This window comes from Zonotrichia leucophrys, chromosome 3, assembly GCF_028769735.1.
Source record: "Zonotrichia leucophrys gambelii isolate GWCS_2022_RI chromosome 3, RI_Zleu_2.0, whole genome shotgun sequence".
Lineage (NCBI taxonomy): Eukaryota > Metazoa > Chordata > Aves > Passeriformes > Passerellidae > Zonotrichia > Zonotrichia leucophrys.
This window is the reverse complement of record NC_088172.1, coordinates 101786623-101807739: the sequence shown is the minus strand read 5'-3', so window position 1 is coordinate 101807739 and position 21117 is coordinate 101786623. Positions and strand designations below refer to the sequence as shown.

At 39.9% G+C, this 21117-nt stretch overlaps 1 protein-coding gene across 1 annotated transcript in view; it reads left to right on the top strand.

Annotated features, from left to right (window-relative positions):
- Positions 1–21117, top strand: part of PSME4 (proteasome activator subunit 4) — a 47609-nt gene that overhangs the window by 18725 nt on the left and 7767 nt on the right. Inside the window, exons 12-42 of the mRNA XM_064709674.1 lie at positions 308–397; positions 1312–1376; positions 1477–1627; positions 2749–2847; positions 3193–3262; positions 3678–3745; positions 4943–5158; positions 6293–6450; positions 7061–7156; positions 7739–7794; positions 8345–8401; positions 8590–8645; positions 8727–8825; positions 8912–8974; positions 9129–9224; positions 9579–9710; positions 10243–10452; positions 10580–10716; positions 10946–10999; positions 11507–11636; positions 12248–12329; positions 12633–12786; positions 13694–13763; positions 14185–14310; positions 17364–17516; positions 17955–18059; positions 18529–18620; positions 19003–19134; positions 19740–19948; positions 20074–20159; positions 20891–21019. Coding sequence (XP_064565744.1) covers positions 308–397; positions 1312–1376; positions 1477–1627; positions 2749–2847; positions 3193–3262; positions 3678–3745; positions 4943–5158; positions 6293–6450; positions 7061–7156; positions 7739–7794; positions 8345–8401; positions 8590–8645; positions 8727–8825; positions 8912–8974; positions 9129–9224; positions 9579–9710; positions 10243–10452; positions 10580–10716; positions 10946–10999; positions 11507–11636; positions 12248–12329; positions 12633–12786; positions 13694–13763; positions 14185–14310; positions 17364–17516; positions 17955–18059; positions 18529–18620; positions 19003–19134; positions 19740–19948; positions 20074–20159; positions 20891–21019 — 3441 coding nt within the window. The remainder of the gene's footprint in view (positions 1–307; positions 398–1311; positions 1377–1476; positions 1628–2748; positions 2848–3192; positions 3263–3677; positions 3746–4942; positions 5159–6292; positions 6451–7060; positions 7157–7738; positions 7795–8344; positions 8402–8589; positions 8646–8726; positions 8826–8911; positions 8975–9128; positions 9225–9578; positions 9711–10242; positions 10453–10579; positions 10717–10945; positions 11000–11506; positions 11637–12247; positions 12330–12632; positions 12787–13693; positions 13764–14184; positions 14311–17363; positions 17517–17954; positions 18060–18528; positions 18621–19002; positions 19135–19739; positions 19949–20073; positions 20160–20890; positions 21020–21117) is intronic.

Genomic DNA, 21117 nt, shown 5'->3' with positions numbered 1-21117 from the left:
TTTCAGAAATTCTTATTGGTTGACTTAAAACAATGTAAATATTGGGGTTTTGTAGCTTTCAGCTTCAACACAGGATAATGACTATGTTTCTTAAAAAATTGTGACTGTTTTTGCAGTGCTGCCTGTTCAGTTTAATATATGAAATCTGAAATAGCTGTTGAAGTTTTAGGGTGGAAGAACTGAGTTCTGGATTTATTTGTTTTTTTTAGTATAATTTTCTTTAGATCCTAAAGAATGATTCTATACCTTTACTGTAGATTATAGATAAAATAACACTTATTAAAGAGCTGCTTGTACCTCTCAACAGATTACATTCCAGTTCATTGCAACATTTTCTACTCTGGTGCCTTTAGTAGATTGTTCATCTGTATTGCAAGAAAGAGATGATCTTTCAGAGGTAAGACTGCTGGGCTGGTATAAAACAAAGCTGTAGTTTAGTTTTCAATTTAATTTTTGTATGCAAAGTGTATGCAAAGATATGAATCCTGTTTGTTTCTATCAGTGGAGCTGATACCAGTCTGTAAATAGGCTTTAGCAATGGTTCTTAGTCACAGCTTGTTGTAGAGAATGTTAAATTCAGGCAATTTAATGTTTTTATGTCAAAACTAAATTGCTCACAGCCCTGTGTGGTGTCATTTAACCTGGAGCTTTCCCTGCCTTGAGGAGGATGTTGGACTCTGTAGTTATTTTAAATAGTGCATTAGATGGGTTTTTTCCTTCATTTTCCAGGGCTGTTTTCTTCCTAAAGAAACCCCTGCTCTTCTTTAAAGTCCTGTTTCCCTTCCCTGATTGAGATTCTATTGCTCTGCCTCCAGATATTTGTTAATCTCTTCCAGTCAGGAGATAGTAACAGCATTAGACAGGGAGTTTTATCCCCCTTATCACCACACCTGTTTGCTGCTGGGACACTTTGCAGCTCAGAGAGCTGCAGGTTGCCCAATTTAAAAGGTGGATTTCATTGCTGCAGAGCTGCAGCACTCAAAAACGAAGAGGAGTTTGCTCGGTGAATATTTCATGTAAATCTCTGCCAGGAGAGCAGGTCTGGCAGCACCCTGGCACTCGCTGACCTCCTGCTGCAAAGGAGGATCAGTGGTGAGGCCAAAGGTTGTATCCATGGAGGCAGACCTGATTTCACAGAGAGGTTATTTGGATACACATCCAGGCCAGGAAATTGGGGCAGGACAGTGTCAGGAACCTGTGATCGCTGTTTCACGGAGCACTTGGACACTGGAGTAGTTAATATAGAAAATAAACTTTGTTTTCTTCCTCAAAGCCAACCTCGTGTGTTTCCTTTGTGTTGGAAAACTGTAGGTGGAGAGAGAACTGTGCTCTGCATCTGCTGAATTTGAGGATTTTGTGCTGCAGTTTATGGATAGGTGAGTGAGCTAAGGCTAGGGGAAAGCTTTGCATGAAGAACTCTATAAAACTTTCCCGTTTCACTTACTAACCCTGCACTTATTTGGTTTATTTGTGTAGATGTTTTGGACTTATAGAGAGCAGCACATTAGAACAAACCAGAGAGGAGACTGAAACAGAGAAAATGACCCATTTGGAGAGTCTGGTGGAACTGGGTCTCTCTTCTACTTTCAGTACAATCCTTACCCAGTGTTCAAAGGATATCTTTAAGGTATGCAGAACATGGGCTTTTCATCTCTTTTAGGAAACTTAATTCTGGGTTGACAGCAACTGGTGCATTCAAATCCTTCCTTCCTTTGTGAATGTGAACTTCCACATTTAACCAAGGAAAGTGCTGAGGGGGCAGCTTGAATTTGGGTCACTTTGGTTCATGATTTTATCTACATCCCTACAGAGCTCTCTTGCAAACTGATGATAAACACAAAAAGAAATCATTCCAATAATTTTATTTTATCTCTAACAGTTTAGGTTGTACATTTCCCTGTCTTGATAATGCTGACCCACCCAAGCCCCTGCTTTCCTTTTCTCTCCCCTTCCCTGCCACTTCTGCAGCTGGGCCAAAGAAGCTGTTCAAGGAGCTGTGTGGTTAATGGGATCAGAAAAATTACCTGGATTAAAATAACTCAGAGGGAGAGGGTGGAGAATCCAGGTTATTACATGGACAGCTTCTTTCCCATATTTCTTTTCAATAAATACATACTTGGACATGCCAAGTTTTGTACATTTTGAACATTGGCACTTGGGTATGATTTGTGTTTAGAACCTTTTGGTAAATGCAAGTCTTAAGTTAATTCTTCATTGTCATTAAGTATTTAATTTGTATTTTCCTGTTTGCCCATTATTAAAGTATCCATGGGACCTACATTGTACATAGTTGAGCTTGCCTTGCAAGGTGTAGGATGGAAATAATCTGCTTTAAAACTACTTAAATAGTTGCTATTTAATTCCCTGTTTACTTTTTAACTGAGGGATGTCTTGGCTTTCCTTCACTGTGACATGTGCAATAAGTTTTCCTGTCATCAGCCTGTGGCTTATTCCTGGAAAACATTTTCTGTGTAGTTTTCCAGAATTACCCTGAGCTTACATTAGTCATCAAGAGTTATCCACCTCCTCTCTTCCCAAAGAGAACATTTCAGGCTTTCCACAGAGCTGCTTTCTCTGGCTCTCTATTCTGATTTTTTTTTCTGTGTGGATTGTGGGTTTTTGGTTTAAAAAAACACAGTGTTGTATGGAGATAGTGCCTTCTTTGTAACATCAAACATTTTGGGATACCTAATTTGTTTTGGTTTTTTTTTTTTAAAGCAACCTCCATCTTTTTGTCCTCATTTTTAGGTTGCCTTGGAGAAGGTTTTTAACTTTGCTGTTTCAAATATATTTGAGACAAGAGTTGCTGGTCGGATGGTTGCCGATATGTGCCGAGCTGCAGTAAAAGTGAGAGAAAATCCTCTTCACTCCCTCTTTAAAAAAGAAAATAGCTAATGCTGCTGATTTTTCCTGTGTAATATCTGTATCTTTTTCATGTCAATACAGGGGACTCTTAATATTATGTCTGGTAAAATTGGCTTGTTGCATATAGCAGTATTTCAGGAGGTTAATTCACACAGGTTTTATCTGCATTTATGTTAAATTTAGCTTTTATTGACTGAGTATCATGAAGTCAGGCTGTCTGTAGGTTGGAGTTGGGATGCAATCTAGTCTTAGATGTTTATCAGTGTGTGTGCTGAGTTGCCTCAGATATTTTGTTTTAAAAAGGATTTTTTGTGATGCTGTTTGCAGTGCCGCCCTGAGGAGTCCTTGAAGCTTTTTGTACCACATTGCTGCAATGTCATAACTCACCTCACAGGCAGTAAGTTTCTAACATTTCCTGTGTTACTGGCTTGCTTTTGGGTTGATTTTTGGTTAAGCATGAAAAGAATATCTAAAACTTCTGCATGTTTTCCACAAGTTCATTTCAGCAATGGACAAATCCATTGTTCTCTCTAAAAATCCCAAAGTGACAATTGTGTAATTTCAAGGCTAAAATCTGTTTGGCTACAAGACCATGATTCCTTAAAAACGTGGCAGTTTGAAATGTCTCCAGACATTCCTCAATTTCAGGATGGTACATCAGCTAAAGTGACTTCCAGCTGGACATGGGTGCAGTGTGAGTTGGAGGGTTGGGAATCAGATTTTGGGATGGAAGCATCTGGATTCTGATGCAGCTTGCTTGGAAAACCTGGCTGCAGTGTGGTGACAGCAGTGCTTATCCCTTGTTCCTCTAGATGATGATGTGTTACATGATGAAGAACTAGATAAGGAGCTGCTCTGGAATCTTCAGCTTTTATCAGAGGTATTCCCAAAAATGTTCCTCCCCCTGCTTGTGTGTCACTGCATCCTGCTTAATCCTGCCCCTGAAAGGAGAAAAATATAAACTTCTGTTAAAACAATGTAAATGTTGTGTGAATGGCACTGGAGAGCTTCTGGTTTTTACCTAACTTTGAATGCAACATGAGTAGCTGTTGTTTGAAGCAAATAAACACAGTGTTGTATGTGGGATGAAATTAAAGCAATTATTGAGGGGGAGTGAAAGAACAGGGATCAATGCAGGGAGAAACAGAAGAATCATTTTGGTAAACAGAAATATTTTAAAGTTAATTTAAGAAAATACAGAAGTATTGCTAGAAAATTCAGCATGGGGTCGAGCAGATGGCATCACTGAAACTTTTCCAGCAGCTGTGGAAGCATCAGTTCAGTGGGAGCTGGAGAATGGAGCCTGGCCTGTAGGAGCACCAGGGGAGTAGGACGGTCAGGATGGATGGAGATGAGAGATCTCTGAGGCCAGGTCCTGGAACTTGGGGATTATTGCAAAGGGCCTGGGTGCAGGGCCCTGCTGGGATTTGGGGATTATTGCAAAGGGCCTGGGTGCAGGGCCCTGCTGGGAGCTGCAGCCACAGCTCAGAGCAGCCTGAGAGAAGAGAGGGGGAGAGAGCATGAGAGGGTAAGAGAGTAAAAGGGATAAGAGAGTAACAGGGTAAGGGCATAAGGGAGTAAAAAAGGTAAGAGCATAAAAAGGTAAGAGAGTGAGGTTCCTGTTACAATACAATAAATCTTCTGTGTTGAATATTCTGATTCTCATTAACCAATCTAGTCCAATATACAAATCCTATAGTATTTACATACAGCCTATAAGAATCTTTACATTACCATACTGTGTTACATTTTAAACCCTAAAAACTCCTGTTTGGGACCCCTTCTGCCAAGCTGTAGGGTCTGCTCTGACCCTTGGAGCTGCCTGCAGGCAGAGGGTGTTGTTTCATCAAAAGGGGATAATTTTCAGCCAGCCACACCATTGTTTTCCAGTTGTTCAGTAACTAAGGGATCTCAAAGCTTGCTTTTATTTCAATCTCGCTTGTAGTTTTTATATTCTCAAAATCTTGTGCCAGACAATCATATTTATAAGGCTTTCCTGTTTCACCTTCCCCAACGCTGGCGCAGCTGGGCTGAGCAGGGTGACCCTGATGTTTGCAATGTCTCTCTGTGCCCCCAGATCACTCGAGTGGATGGCAAGAAGCTGCTACTGTACAGGGAGCAGTTTGGGAAGATACTGCAGCGCACCCTACACTTAACCTGTAAGCAGGGTTACATTCTGTCTTGTAACCTACTGCACCATCTTCTTCGTTCTGCTACACTTATCTACCCCACAGAGTACTGCAGTGTGCCAGGTGGCTTTGACAAGCCTCTTTCTGAATACTTTCCTATCAAGGCAAGGATTTTCATTTATTTAGGATTAGAGGATTTGACTTTTTGTTGGTTTGTTTTATTTTAAAAGCGGTCGTACGCTCTATGGTTTTATTTGGAGATTTCTGGATGATGGTAGCAGCAATGGGAAGTGATGCTTTGGGCTTTGAAATAGAGAGCAAATGACAATTGATTTAAAGTATATTGGTAGCAAAAATGAATACTGACTGTTGTTTGAGTAGTTTTATAGTTTTGAGTAGTTTATATGACTTACTGGTGGTTTGTGATGTGTGTTTTTTACCATGATTGCATGATTACTGTAAGTTAATACACAGCAAGGAGATGTGGTGTTTTACAGGTCAGCAGAATGACAAATAATGATTCTACCATGAGCTTGAGATAAAATGAAAGCAAAGGTGTCAATATTAAAAGTTACTGAAACTGTCAGAAGTCATGTGCTGCTCTGCTGTTAAGACTTTGAGGTCAATTCATCAATATTCCAGTTTAAAGGCAGCAATTTTCCACTGACTTGTTTCAATATACTGCATTTTGCTGAAAAGTGTTTTTACATAATTCCCAATTGCAAATAATCTCTTGTTACTGAAAGCTAGTCCAGTTTTGTAACTGATGGGGACGTCCATTTGGGCCAGTTAATCATTTAAAAATAAGCAAAAATGTCCTAAATGCCAAGCCCCAAAAACCCCAACAAAATAAACAAATCAACAAAGCCCCAAAAAACTGACAATCACACCATCATTTTAAATTCTTCCTCTGAAACTGAAAAAGCTCACAATGACTTTGTTGTTCTCTATGGGAGTATGAAAAGTCTAAGTTGTACTTAAGAATGTGTCTGAATTTATATCCAGTCAAAGGAATAATTAAGTTCTATTTCATTTAGACCAGTGCAGTCCTTTTACTTTTAGTGCTTTCAGAGATGTGTTATTTTCTAGCTATGTGTAGACATACATAGGATTGGGATTTCTGTTTGATTTTATGGTAATGGTGTTTTTCCTAGACTTGTCAGAATAACCACCTTACTTTATAGCAGCAGTCAGTTCCCATGTGTTTGGGTTTTTTTTAAATAATATTAAATGCTGTTTTTTTTAAAAAACACAATTCCAATAGCTTGATTAATAAGAAGAATCTTTATTTGCTGCAGGACTGGGGTAAGCCAGGTGACCTGCGGAACCTGGACATCCAGTGGCACGTTCCTTCATCTGAGGAAATAAACTTTGCTTTTTATTTGCTGGATACATTCCTGCAGCCTGAGCTCGCCAGGCTGGAGCTCTATGCACTTGGAGAGCTGGAAATGTCCAGGTAGGATGGAGAAAGGTGCATGTATCCATTCCTGGTAGTTCCTGCCACTCACACAGGCAGTACAAAAACCGAGAGGAAAATACTATAATGTTGCACTTTGATGTTATTTTAAGATTTCCAAAGCTCCTACTTCAGCTGAGATAGCATCAAAATTTCCTTAAAATAACACAGGAAAGAAGTTGTTCACATTTTGCATTTTAATTTATCTTCAGACTGTAAAATATTCACTCCTAAAGCATTCCCTCATCCTCCCCATGGACTGAAGGAATTGTCTTGGCCTTGGGGTAAGGAGTTATTTCATAGGTTTTAGCTGAGATTTAAATAGAATTCTTCAAAGCAGTGAAAACATTAGTTTATCTTACCTGCAGAGTTTTGAAATATAAAATCTCCCATATTTTCCAGAAAATGAAGTTAAATATTGGGGTTTGTAAATAAATTAGGTTGTCTTCAAAAAGCCCAGTTTGATTTCTGTAGTGCTTCCTCCTGTGTTTAGAACTGATGCAACTAAAGAAAAACCTTCCATAAAACTTCACCAAAAATATGTGGTTTGTCATTTGTGTATTTTCAAGCAATTAAGAGATAAGTAACCAGGTTTTCCTCTTTGTTTAAGAGATGATGTGCAGCAGTGTCTTGCCATTGTGCACAACTGCCTGATTGGCTCTGGGAACATTCTGCCTCCTCTCACAGGAGAAAAGGTGGCTCATCTGTAAGTAACATTTATTTTGTATTCCAAACAATTTCAGTGATTATGTTCATTCATACTGGGTTTTAGTGCTTTCTTACTGCTGTTGTCACACAAGTGCTGCTAGGAGCTTGCTTTTGGGAAAGACTCATAGTAAATACCAAGACACAGAAAATTCAGTTGTCAGGAAAGGACTCCCAACTCTCCTGTCCTTCCCTGCAACAGGGAGCCAGGTGTGTTTCAGTGAGTGTGTTCTGGTTTGGCAGAGACCAAATTCCTGCCTGATTAATAGAACTGATGAGGTTCTGTTACCTTGAACCTAGAGTTTTTATTTTCCAGTTATCTTTATGGTGTCCCTGCCTCTGACAAAGTCTGACCCAAAGGGTCAGACCATTAAATGGTTAGTTTAATTAAATTAATCCATTAAATTAACCATGGAATGGTTAATTTATAAATGTGAGGACTAAGACACACTATTACTAAATCCAGAAGTCTATGTGCTGCAGCCATGAAATTTAACTTGTTAAAATTAATTAAATGCCAGTGAAATGCACATACCTCATTATTTGTGTTATGTGTAGTAATAATTAATTCATTTTCATGCAGGGTCCCAAGTCTGGTGTCTTTAGAAGAGACAAAGCTGTACACTGGTGTTGAATATGGTGAGTAAATCCCTGTCTGTTCAGGTAGGCTGTAAGTGTTGCTTTTTTTGGTTTGGTTTGGTTTGTGGGGTTTTTTTTAGGGTTTTTTGTTTTTGTTTTGGGTTGGATTGTTGTTGTTGCTTTTTTTTTTTTTTTGTAAAAACAATGGGTTCTTTTGGAGACCGTAATTTTGATTCTTCTCTTCCTAGAAATTGGTTTTTATGACCACCACCAGAGTTCTGTGTACACACAATTTTCAGCAGTGATACACGAGATACAGATCTGGCTGGGGAGGGGAGCTCTGTGTGTTCCTCAGTTCCCATAGGCTAAAGGAACTGCCTGAACTTTAGAAATAAAACTGACTGCCAAGGCACATAAAGAAGGTTATGTGCCTATAAAACCCAAGCAGCTGAGGTGATAAACTGATGAGAGCCATGTCCTTAGATGTAACAAATGGTTATTTTTATAATAGTTCATACTGCTGATTCTGGATAGTCTGCTCTGGCTTTCCACAATAAATTTATTTTTATGCTGTTGTATGATTAACAGAAAATGTTTTGTTTTCTTTTAGATTTATCCAGGGAGAATTACAGAGAAGCAATTGCAAGGGTTACAAGGAAATTGCTGCGTAAGTTTGACCACTCCTGTAACTAAAACCAGCTCTGTCATACTTCAGTATGATTTTATAGATGAGGAAATCGTATTTGTTTACTTTGCCTGTAATTCTGAAAGTTAAGCTTTGCAGAAACAAAATCATTGTTAATTTTTAAAGCTCTTTTCCTGTCTGATTATACTTTTCATTTCTCTCAATTGTAGGTTACATTCTTGATAATTCAGAAGATGATACCAAGTCGTTGTTTCTAATAATAAAGGTATGCTTTACATTTGTAAAAATAAAGCCAGATGACTTGTTTTGCCAAACAATCACTCTTATCCTCTCTTTCTTTCCACAGATTATCAGTGATGTTTTGCAGTTCCAAGGGTCTCACAAGCATGAGTTTGATTCACGATGGAAAAGCTTCAATCTAGTGAAAAAATCAATGGAGAACAGGGTCAGTGACTTGGCTTTGTGAAGCTTTGGTTGCTGGTTTGCAGATCTGGTACTGAAATCTAACCCAAAGGATGTCTTTTCTTACAGCTTCAAGGAAAGAAACAGCACATCAGAGCCTTGCTGATCGACAGGGTTATGCTGCAGCATGAGGTAATTCTTCCCCTTCAATCCCCACTAATTTGCTTGAAAAGCTGCTTTGCATAGTTAGCTAAATGTCATCATCACAATATTCCTGCACTGGTGTTTTCATATGTGTGAAATGTAGAAACAATCTGTCCTTTCTTTGTGCTTCCCATGGATTCAGCTGAGAACTCTGACGATGGAAGGCTGCGAATACAAAACTTCCCACCAGGAGATGATCAGGGACCTTCTGTGTTTGTCCACGAGTTCTTATGGGCAGGTGAGGAGCAGCCCCTTTTAAACTGAGTCAACTGAGCCCCTTTTAAATTTATGGAGTATTTTGTTGGTCTCTTTAAGTGATTCTGCATCCTAAATCTGTTGTTCCGGCTGTTTGCTTTTCAAATGTGCTTAAAAACACCTCGTTTCTGGCAACAGAGAGAATCTTCTGTAACTTTGTAGCTGTTCTCATGTAAATGCCAGAAACAAGAAGTAGGACTTAATAAACAGGGTGAGGTGTTTACAACCTTCCACAAATAATTTTGTTTCTGTGCACAAATACATGATAAAAAATTTATGCATAAATAACTGAAATGGATGAGGATGTTATTTTTATCTAGTAAATTTTTTGTTTCAGGTCAGAAGTAAAGCTCAGCAAGCATTCTTCACAGCTCTGGGAACCTACAATTTCTGTTGCAGAGATATCATTCCCTTAGTTCTGGAATTCCTGCGTCCTGACCGGCAAGATGTCACTCAGAAGCAATTTAAAGTACTGCCTCATTAACTTGGTTTTGAGCTGTCTTTTGAAAGTGTTTGGATGAGAATTTTTAATGGGGAAAGTGGGATTTGCTTGTTTATCAGCATGGCTGGTATTTTCATGGCTAATAGGCATGACTGGTGGAAGGAATTATTTGCATTAGATCTATTTTCAAGAGAAATGCTGTGTTTAAATATGTTCCCTGTGTGCTCAGGTATTACCAAAATGTGACTTAGCACCTATTTTTAAGTTATGGAATGGAAATTGAGAAGCTGTAGTCAAGGTGAAGCAGTTGTGAATCATCTCCTCTAACATAATTGAGAAATCAGGCAGCCAATCTGTGGATAAATTAATTGGCAGGGCTTCCAATCTCATTAAATGAAGAGGACTCTGTCAAATTACTGAAGATTTTGCGCTGTGAGGCTGAATGTTTATGGACGTTTTCATGATTTGGTAGCTGTGTTTTTATTCTGTGTGGGTGCATGTGTCAGTCTCACAGATGAGCTGAGTTTAACCTTGCCAAACCCCATTTCCTATCCCACAGGGTGCCTTATATTGTCTGCTTGGGAACCACAGCGGGGTCTGCTTGGCCAATCTGCACGACTGGGACTGCATAGCACAGACATGGCCTGCAATTGTCTCTTCTGGGCTTAGCAAAGCCATGTCCTTGGAAAAACCATCCATTGTCAGACTCTTTGATGACCTGGCAGAGAAAATCCATCGGCAGTATGAAACCATCGGGCTGGATTTTGCAGTGAGTGATCAGTTCCTTGGTGTTCAGGCTTGTCTGTATGGACAAGGAAATTCTCTGCTGATTCCAAAGCAGAGACATTAAAAAGTTTGAAGTTCAAATCCTAAATCTTTGCACTGTCCATCAACAGGTTCCAGAGAAGTGCATGGAGGTGGCTGTTCTGCTGCAGAAGTCAGGAGAGCCAAATTCAGAGTTCCCAGCTCTGGGATCAGAGGAAATTCAGTTGGGAATTGAGCGACAGAAGGAGAAGAGCGCTGAGGCTCTGAGGTGAGTTCAGCTTCCTTGAACTGCACATTAAATGTCATCATCCAAAGTGGCTAAACTGAAAAATGCAGCCCAACAATCCTTGGACATTGTGGATCTTCTCTCTACACTTCTATTTCCTCTTTGCCTCTTCCTTTTCACCTTCACACGACTTTTGTTGAGCAACTCTTCCTCTACTTTTCAATGGATCTCTCAGTACCATGTGGTTGATAACTCCCTCTCTTTCTCTCAGGAACTATGAAAATTTGGTCAACATGCTGCTGGACTGTGTGGAACAGAGAAATCTGTAAGTCCCCCTTTTTTGTGCATGAAATTGTTTTTTCAGTGTGGATTGGAGGTGATTGCATGGATCAATATCCAGGAGGACAGTTACCATGGTCTTGGACTTATTTGCACTGGGAGTTTGATTTATTAAAATAAAACATCATCACATCTTAGAGTTCAGCTTTTTCCTTAATTAGTCCAGCCTCTTAATGAGGTTTTTAATATTTTTTTTAATTTAAAAAGCTCTGATTCTGTCTGTAACACTGACATCAGAATAGATTCTAAATGTTCCCATAGTATTTGTGTTAAAAAACTTGTAAAATAATATCCCTGTAGGTATTTTATATTTCTCCAGCTGTGTGTTCCCAGAACACTGGAGGTTTCCCAAAATGAGTTAAGCTCATTGATTACAACAGTGCCATTAATTTATGTATTTCCATAATCTTAACGCATGTAATAATTTCTGAGTAAAACCAGTACATAAACTTTGTTATTTACACTCTGTTTTGAATATTTGGGGTTTTTTCAGGCCCTGGAAGTTTGAACACATAAGCATTGGCTTCCTGTCCCTGCTGCTGAGGGATGACAGGATCCTGCCCCCCCGTGCCATCAAATTCTTCGTGCAGTGTCTCAACCACGACGCCATCGTGGTTCGCAAGGTGAGCCCTGGAGAAGGATTTCCTCTGGGTCTGCACCTCTTTGGACTCTGCATCAGCTGCTCGTGGAGTTTTGCTGGGATAAAACACAAAAACTGAGGTGGAACTCCCTCCTCCCCCTTCCAGCCATGCACGTGTACAAAATTCCCAGTCCAAGAAATGGCAATCTTGGCAGTGCTGTAGCATGACATGTGTAAATCTGTAAACTGTGAAGATGTGGGATGGGCTGAGTCCTTATTTATTTCAGAGTTCTTTTGCAGAATTTCTTTTGCAGATGGCTGCTTTTCCCACCTGCAGTTTGTTATTTGAAGGGAGTCATCAATGTATGTTTTTTGTTCTGTTGCTGCCTCAGTGAGGCTCAAAACAAACCTTCTTTTCCCCCAAAAAAAATTATTAAAACAATATTAAATTCAAATTATTAAACCAAAATTATTACTGAGAATTTTCTGGCCTGAAAAGTAATTAACATCCTTTATCCCTTGAAATAACCAGGATTCTTTCCTTATGGGTTCACTGCACAGTTCAATGGTTTTTTAGGGATGATGAGCCACATCCTTCTGAGGGAAATGTATGGGATGAATGCCCATTAATGCCCATTTTTTACTTTTCTTTAGGTGGCCATCTCAGCTGTGGCTGGGATTCTTAAGCAGCTTAAGAGACCACACAAGAAAGTGCCCATCTGCCCCTACGAAATAAGTATGTTTTATTTAATATAAGACATATCTTACATTTATCCTAAAATGTTTTTCAAAGCTTTTCTGGTTAATTTAAACATAGAATCACAATCTTTTTTTTTTTCTCCCTGGTTGTTAATGTTCTAAGCAAATAGGTAAATATGATACATAAGCAGTATAATTGGTAATTTTTCAGTTTGGTTTTTTTTTTTTTTTGCTTTTGGGAGTTATTTCCTCTCCAAAAACCTTGTGATTTGTGAGAACGATTTCTACGTCTACTTTTTGATTTTTATGCATGTTCATTTTGATTTTCCTCTTGGATCAGGTGGGACCCTGAAGCCTTCCAGCATCCAAGCTGGTGACAGAGCTGACAACCAGTGGCTGCACTACGACAGCCAGAGCCTACCAAAGAGCAAGGAAGCGTGGGAATCCTGCTGTTTTGTGGAGAAAACACACTGGGGATATTACACCTGGCCCCAGTGAGTGGCATTAGCATTGAGGTGCAGCTGGCAGAGTCAGCAGGGAAAATTCTGTGGGAAATAAAATCCTGGTTTATGATGATTTTTATTTTTTCTTATAGATGTAGAAGAAATCTATATCTATATATATTATATATAGATATTATAATTAAATCTTTTAATTATATTAAATAATTATCTTATTTTATTATATTATTATTATTATATCTTTATATATATATATCTTATATATATCTTTTATATATAGATATAGATATATATAGATCTTTTATATATAGATCTTTTATATATTTTATATATAGACATTTTTATATATCTTAATATATATCTTTAATATATATTAATCTATTATTATTATATCTTATTATTTTATTATTATTATAATAATTATCTTATATTAAATATTAATCTTTTTTTTGTGGTTCAATTAAGTTAAATATGATTATAATTAAATATAATTATATTTAACTTAATTGAACCACAAAAAAAAAATATGGTTTGTTTTTTCCTTTGTGCTCCTTGCTTGTTGTAGCATTTCTGGGTGGGTTTTGTGTTGGTTGGTTTGGGGATTTTTGTTTATTATTTCTTTTCTACCCTTTTCTCTCTGTATGGGCTATAGGCACAAATTCCACATGGCTGTTAAACTGCTGCTGTTAAAACGAAATATTCATATTGGGAATTAGATATATGTAGAGTATTCTATCCCTAATAATTCTGAGTTACTTGTATAGCAAAACCTTTAATAACGAACTTCATTCTGTTGTAAGTTTTCTTCTTTAAATTTCAATCTTTTGGAGTTGTGGATAAGTTCTATTTAATATTGAGAACAGAGAAAGCAACATGTGCTAGTGTATTTTTATTTTTTATTTTAGCATTTTATTAATTATCTTTTGTTTTTAATATTCAGAACTATGACAGTTTATGCTCCAGCTGAGCAGCAGCCAAAGCTTGGGCGAACGAGAGATGAGCTGACAGAGGTAAAAGTTGCAAATTTGTGGGGTTTTTTTAATATTACTCCTCCTTTCTTCTCTTAAGATTAATGTGGAGACCCCCACAAGATGCTTTTAATTGTATTTTTCTAGTTCTTATTGTATCAGCATACCGGAAGGAGTTGTTGCTTTAATGTATTGCAGTTTTTCTCTCAAAGATCATGAAATAATTGTATTAATGAGCACTTTCAAATCATGATCAGACTTGAGAACAAAGTCATTAATGACAGTGGGAAGGACTAATTTTTAGGGGTTGTGGTAATTCCCTATAAAATGAAAGGGGAAGTGGATAAGCAAGACATTTCTTTCCTTGAGAATGCAAATGAAACATGGGACTTGCAAAGACTGGGGTATCACTGTGGCAAGCAAACACCTCAAAGCTAATCCTTTTCTTTTCTTCCTATTACAGGAGGAACAAATTATATATGATCACTTTTCTGATCCCAAGTTTGTTGAGCAGTTAATAAAATTTTTGTCTTTAGAAGACAGAAAGGGAAAGGACAAATTTAATCCTCGCAGATTTTGCCTCTTCAAGGTAAGGAGAGTTCAATCACTAAATTGCTCTCATTTTGTAGACAATTCCCAGAGCATGGAAAAGCCAAAGACTTCTGGGCTCATACTGTTGCAAAACATTGATTTTTAAAGCTGCTCTGGGTAATTCTATTAATCCTCTCTTCTGATTAACTACTTAGGGAAACATATTTAGAGTATTGTAATGGTCTGAAGGACACTGGTGTATAATGCTCTTAAAAAAAGCAAAGTAATTTCACTTTCTGCACATTCAAACTCAAATGTTTGACAATTCTATGATGTTCTTGGGAAGACAGTGTTTTAGATAGCTCCTAAAGACCCTTTCCCCTTGTCATGGTTTGACCAGGAAGAAGTTGGGAATTCTGAGAAGCTGTGGTCAAACCAATGAAGGTTTTGAGTTTCATACTGACACCTGGTGTAGCCAGTGGGGTTTGGACACACTTCTGAGAATACACAGGGGTTAAAAGCAGGGCACTGCCCTGGCACTTCTTCTTTGGACTTCGTCGGGCGAGGAGTTCAGATCTCTCTTCCGTCCGGCTCGCTGCTGCTGGGCGGGGGAGGGGCCAGCCATGCGGTAAGGCCTGGGGCTTAGTTGAGGGGCTTTCAAAGATAGAAGGGTGGGGAGCCCCAAGAGACATCGAGCCCTCGAGCAGCCAGCCCCCCCCTCCCCCCCCCCCAGGAGAGCAGCTAGCGAGAAGGGGGAGGAAGACTGCCCGGCCGCAGCGGCAGCGTGTGGGCAGCATGCGTGGGAGCTGTTCCGAGACTGACAGACAGAGACTGAAAACTTTTAACTCTTTCTTGCATGATTGGGGCCTTGCAAAAATGCTAATCTTCTTTAAAGCTGAATAAGAAGGGAGATAAGAGATGAGATGTAGAGATGATTAGATGGAGAGAGATGATTTAGAGTGGCCTTTTAGCTAGACTTTTCTTGTAGCCATAGACTCAGTTGTTCCTGTAACACAGACTGTATTTAGGGGGAGGCAGTGCCTCAAAACCAGGAGGGTTCATTTGTGAGGACCCCCCAGCCCCAGGAGGTTGGAAAGATATGGGGGGGACAGTTGTCTTAAAAGCAGAGACTGTGCCTTTTTAGAGTGAGACAAAGCATCCTTGAAAGACCACCCTAAAAGCAGCTCTGGCCATGTCTCAGTGGTGAGAGCACTGGGCATGGAAGGAACACGTCACAAGCGGCAAATAGACTTTCCGGGCGGTGCCGAAGTGACAAGGAAGCATCCGAGGTTTCCAGAAGCCTATGGAACAAGAAAGACTCCTGTTCCTCTTCATGAACTGATGTTTGAGTATACTAAAGTGTCGTGCCGGGCTGGGCAGTTGGTATTTTTGAGAGAATGTATTGGATTGAGAAAGTCAGAGAGTGGGGAGGAGGAAAAGTGGTTTTGTAAGGTTTTCATTTTTTTTTCCTTTTCCTTATAGTCTCTCCCTATTTTCCTGTAGTTTTAGGTAATAAAGTGTTATTTATGTTTAAGTTGGAGCCTGTTTTGCTTATTCCTGGTCACATCTCACAGCAGACACCAGGGTGAGGCATTTTCATGGGGGCACTGGCTCTGTGCCAGGCTCAAACCATGACATTTTTTGGTTCCCTGACCGGGAATCGAATCACGAGAGAATGATGAAGTAAAGCTGTGAGATGAGACCAAGAAGAATAAAGAAAGCATGTACTAAGTTAAAGTAGATAGATAGTCTTAGTGAATCTGAGGTATTATTGTGTAGAAGTGTTTTGTAGTTCTGTTAATAATTTTAGAAAGTGTATTCTCAGAAGTGAAGGGTGGAGTGTCATGGTTTGACCAGGAAGAAGTTGGGAATTCTGAGAAGCTGTGGTCAAACCAATGAAGGTTTTGAGTTTCATACTGACACCTGGTGTAGCCAGTGGGGTTTGGACACACCTCCGAGAATACACAGGGGTTAAAAGCAGGGCACTGCCCTGGCACTTCCTCTTTGGATATCGTCGGGCGAGGAGTTCAGATCTCTCTCCCGCCCGGCCCGCTGCTGCTGGGCGGGGGAGGGGCCAGCCATGCGGTGAGGCCTGGGGCCTAGTTGAGGGGCTTTCAAAGATAGAAGGGTGGGGGAGCCCCAAGAGACATCGAGCCCTCGAGCAGCCAGCCCCCCCTTCCCCCCCCCCAGGAGAGCAGCCAGCGAGAAGGGAGAGGAAGACTGCCCGGCCGCAGCGGCAGCGTGTGGGCAGCATGCGTGAGAGCCGTTCCGAGACCGACAGACAGAGACTGAAAACTTTTAACCCTTTCTTGCATGATTGGGGCCTTGCAAAAATGCTAATCCTCCTCGAAGCTGAATAAGAAAGAAGATAAGAAATGAGATGTAGAGATGATTAGATAGAGAGAGATAATTTGGAGTAGCCTTTTAGCTAGACTTTTCTTGTAGCCATAGACTCAGTTGTTCCTGTGACACAGACTGCATTTAAGGAAAAGCAGTGCCTCAAAACCAGGAAGGTTCATTTGTGAAGACCCCCCAGCCCCAGGAGGTTGGAAATATATAGGAGGGACAGTTGTCCCAAAAGCAGAGACTGTGCCTTTTTGGAGTGAGACAAAGCATCCTTGAAAGACCACCCTAAAAGCAGCTCTGGCCATGTCTCAGTGGTGAGAGCACTGAGCATGGAAAGAACATGTCACAAGCAGCAAATAGACTTTCCGGGCGGTGCCGAAGTGACAAGGAAGCATCCGAGGTTTCCAGAAGCCTATGGAACAAGAAAGACTCCTTTTCCTCTTCATGAACTGCAGTTTGAGTATACTAAAGTGTCGTGCCGGGCTGGGCAGTTGGTATTTTTGAGAGAATGTATTAGATTGAGAAAGTCAGAGAGTGGGGAGGAAGAAAAGTGGTTTTGTAAAGTTTTCAATTTTTTTTTTTTTTCTTTATAGTCTCTCCCTATTTTCCTGTAGTTTTAGGTAATAAAGTGTTATTTATGTTTAAGTTGGAGCCTGTTTTGCTTATTCCTGGTCACATCTCACAGCAGACACCAGGGTGAAGCATTTTCATAGAGGCACTGGCTCTGTGCCAGGCTCAAACCATGACACCCCTCTTGTTTTCCAGGGCCTTTTCAGAAACTTTGATGATGCCTTTTTGCCAGTTCTTCAGCCCCACTTGGAGCAACTGGTCGCAGACTCCCATGAAAGCACCCAGAGATGTCTGGCTGAAATCATAGCTGGCCTCATTAGAGGTTCTAAACACTGGACCTTTGAGAAGGTGCTGAAGCAGTATTTTTGAGTCATTCTTGGAAGTTAAAGAGTGATTTTGAATAATTAGCTCAATTAGAAGTTGAAGTCTTGATTGCTAAACTCGGAGCATAATTCATTGCTTGGTTTGGTGCTTGTTCTTGCCAGGTGTTGGGAAAATGCTTCAGTACTAAAACTAGGAGCAGTTTGGTGTTAAGGAGATGGCAAGGCTATGTGGTTTGTAATTTCCAATAGGAATAAGTGATTATGTCCTCCTTGGACTGCTAAATATTTATTTAATTCAGGCCTAGTTGTCTGTGCCAAAAAATAATCCTGGGAGAATCAGTACAAAAATAAAGAAGACATTTTAATGTCTGGACTGGGTAAAATCTTATAAAAGTAAAATAGGAAAAATAGTAAAAAATAGTACAAATAGTAAAATCTTTTCTCTTGTGTTTTTGCTGGGCAGGTGGAAAAACTTTGGAACCTTCTGTGTCCATTGCTTCGAACAGCTTTATCCAACATCACAGTGGAAACCTACAATGACTGGGGCACCTGCATTGCCACCTCCTGTGTAAGTACCCCATTTTTTGTCTTCTAAAGCTGGATCCACTGTGGATTAACATTCCTGCAGTGAGCTGGGAGCTGTGGTGCTGGACAGCAGGGTCAGTGATAGGTCACAAATATCTTGGGCCAATAATTCTTTCACATCACTCAGCAGAACTCAGTGTAGTGTTGTCAGCCAGAACCCTAATTAGCAAAATTCAGGCATGGTTATTCAGATATCTCAAAAATGAAGCTAAAATTCCTTCTATTCTGATTGCATTTACCAATTAATTAAAACTGTGTATAGTTTTATTGGGTTTTTTTTCTGTTGAGGTTCATTGTGAAAACATCCTGAATATTGCCCTTGTTTAATAAATAAATCCAGGAGATCAAAAAATATTTGTCAACACTTTCCTTGTTTATACCTTATTTTATACATTATTTGCATTTTCAACCCCCCTCATTTACTTACATCTCTGCTCCCTGTTCTTTTCCAGGAGAGCAGAGATCCTAGGAAACTGCACTGGTTGTTTGAATTGCTGTTGGAATCTCCACTGAGTGGTGAAGGAGGATCATTTGTAGATGCCTGGTAAAATGGATTTGAACTGTTTTATTGTGGTTGAATAGAGTAGGAAATGCAGCCTGGATAAGCTGGATTGAGAGGATGCTGTGCCAGCTGCCTTGTAGGGGAGGGGAACAAAGGCAATGCTTTCCAGTCAGTTTTCCCCACACAATGGCAGGTTCTTCATGGTAGTATTTTTAATATAACTAAGTTAAGAGGATGGGAAGGTTTGGGGGTGGCAGAGCAGCAGTTCTGTTGTTTCAGAGGGCAAGTTTTGCTCATTGAAGGACACTGTGGTGCACTGACAGACTTGTGCACATTCCCAAACAAAGCCTGGAGGGGACTGGGGAAGGAGGAATGTTCTGTGTGATTAAAAATGATTTTTTTATTTTTCTGTTCTGATTCCCAGCCGCCTTTATGTGCTGCAAGGGGGCCTTGCCCAGCAGGAGTGGAGAGTGCCAGAGCTGCTGCACAGGCTGCTCAAGTACCTGGAGCCCAAACTCACCCAGGTCTACAAGAACGTCCGAGAGAGAATAGGAAGGTCAGTGCTGTCTGCTGCAGTTCTTGTTGGGTTTTAAATCTGCATTTTTATTTGGGTAGTCAGGTAGCTAAATAATTAACCTGAAAAGCATTAATGCTGCTGTAATAAAAATCAGATCGATAATTTAAGAGACTTGCTTCAGAAATTCCAGATGACTTCTCTATATTTGTCTTTTCATAGAATGTTCTTCTTTTCATTTGTCGATTCATAGAATGCTTTGGATTGAGAGGCACCTTAAAGCTCCTCCAGTCCCACCCCTGGCCATGGGCAGGGACATTTTCCACTATCCCAGGTTGCTCCAAGCCCTGTCCAGCCTGGCCTTGGACACTTCCAGGGATCCAGGGACAGCCACAGCTTCTCTGGGCAAGCTGTACCAGGGCTTCACTATTTTCTTGTCTATGTTTATGTTTGACATCTCTAAAGCTCTTAGAAGAGACATTTGGTTGTAAATAACTTTGAATTGAAGATGAGAGGAAATTTTCTCTAAGTATTAACCTCAAAGGTCACCCAATTGATCTTGGATCATTTGGAGTTCACAGATCACTCTTCTCTGGACAAGAGTCGTGCTCACTGTGTGTTCCTGCTGGCTTTGTTTGTTTTTTTAGTGTGTTGACCTACATATTCATGATAGATGTTTCCTTGCCAAACACTGCTGCAACTAAATCTCCTCGTGTCCATGAATTTACTACCCGGATACTTGAAAACCTCAGACCCCTCATGGAAGCAGATGAAGAAATCCAGAATCATGTTATGGAAGAGAATGGAGTCGGCGAACAAGACGAGCGAACTCAGGGCATTAAACTCTTGAAAACCAGTGAGTTAGGGAGCTCAGGGAATGGGGGGTGTTTTAGCACATGATGATTGAGGTCTGAAAATTGTGTAGCAGAGTTGTTGATATTTTTCTTCTTGATCAGTGATAGTTTCTCTTTATTCAAACAGTTCTGAAGTGGTTGATGGCGAGTGCGGGACGTTCTTTCTCTACGGCCGTCACGGAGCAACTCCAGCTGTTACCTTTGTTTTTCAAGGTACATCCTTTAATTTCTCCTTTCTTGGTTATGTTTGATTAAAGAAGGATTGTATAAATAAACTGAAGTTATTTTATTTATATATATTTATAATATTCCAAGGCCAGGTTACATGTGGCATTGAACAACCAGCTCTAGTGGAAGGTGCCCCTGCCCATGGCAGGAGGGTGAAACTGGACCACTCTTCCAACCCAAACCATTCCATGATTCTCTAAGGGACCTTGAGCTATTTTCTTTTGTTTCCTGACTACACAATTCTTTCTAAGCAGCTCCTGTTGTTCCTCTGATTCTTGTATTCTTTGAATCTGTGTCATCCAGTCCTATCTCTCTGAAATAATCCATGCTTGTGTGCCCAAAGTGCACAAACATCAATAAATTACCCCACAGTATTCTATGTGACCATAAAATAAAGGTCTATTGAAGTAGAAGTGACCTTGGTAAAGCTTTGTCTCAGTTTTGGACCTGGATCTAAAATCTGAAATTAATTTGGTTTGATACCAAGAGAACAGCAGTGGGGAACCAACATCTCACCAGGATATCTTGATCATTTACTGAGAATATTTAATGTCATATTGATTGCTTTTCCCAGCTAACCTAATCTTTCAGCATTATATTGAATGTATTTTTCCTAGACAGCTGTCCTTTCATGAGATTACCCTTGTTTTGGGGATTTTGCTGTCTCCAGTGCCTGTTTACTAACAGGGCTTTATTCCCTCCCTGCTCTGATTTAGATTGCACCTGTGGAGAACGACAACAGCTACGATGAGCTCAAAAGAGATGCTAAGATGTGTTTGTCCTTGATGTCTCAGGGTTTGCTGTATCCTCAGCAAGTGCCTTTGGTGCTTCAGGTGCTAAAACAAGTGAGTGTGGTCTAAACAGCTTAAAGCTCCTTCTCATCTCGTGCATCCTCTGCTTTTAATTAAGAGTATACAATACTCTTAAATCAAATACTGATTTA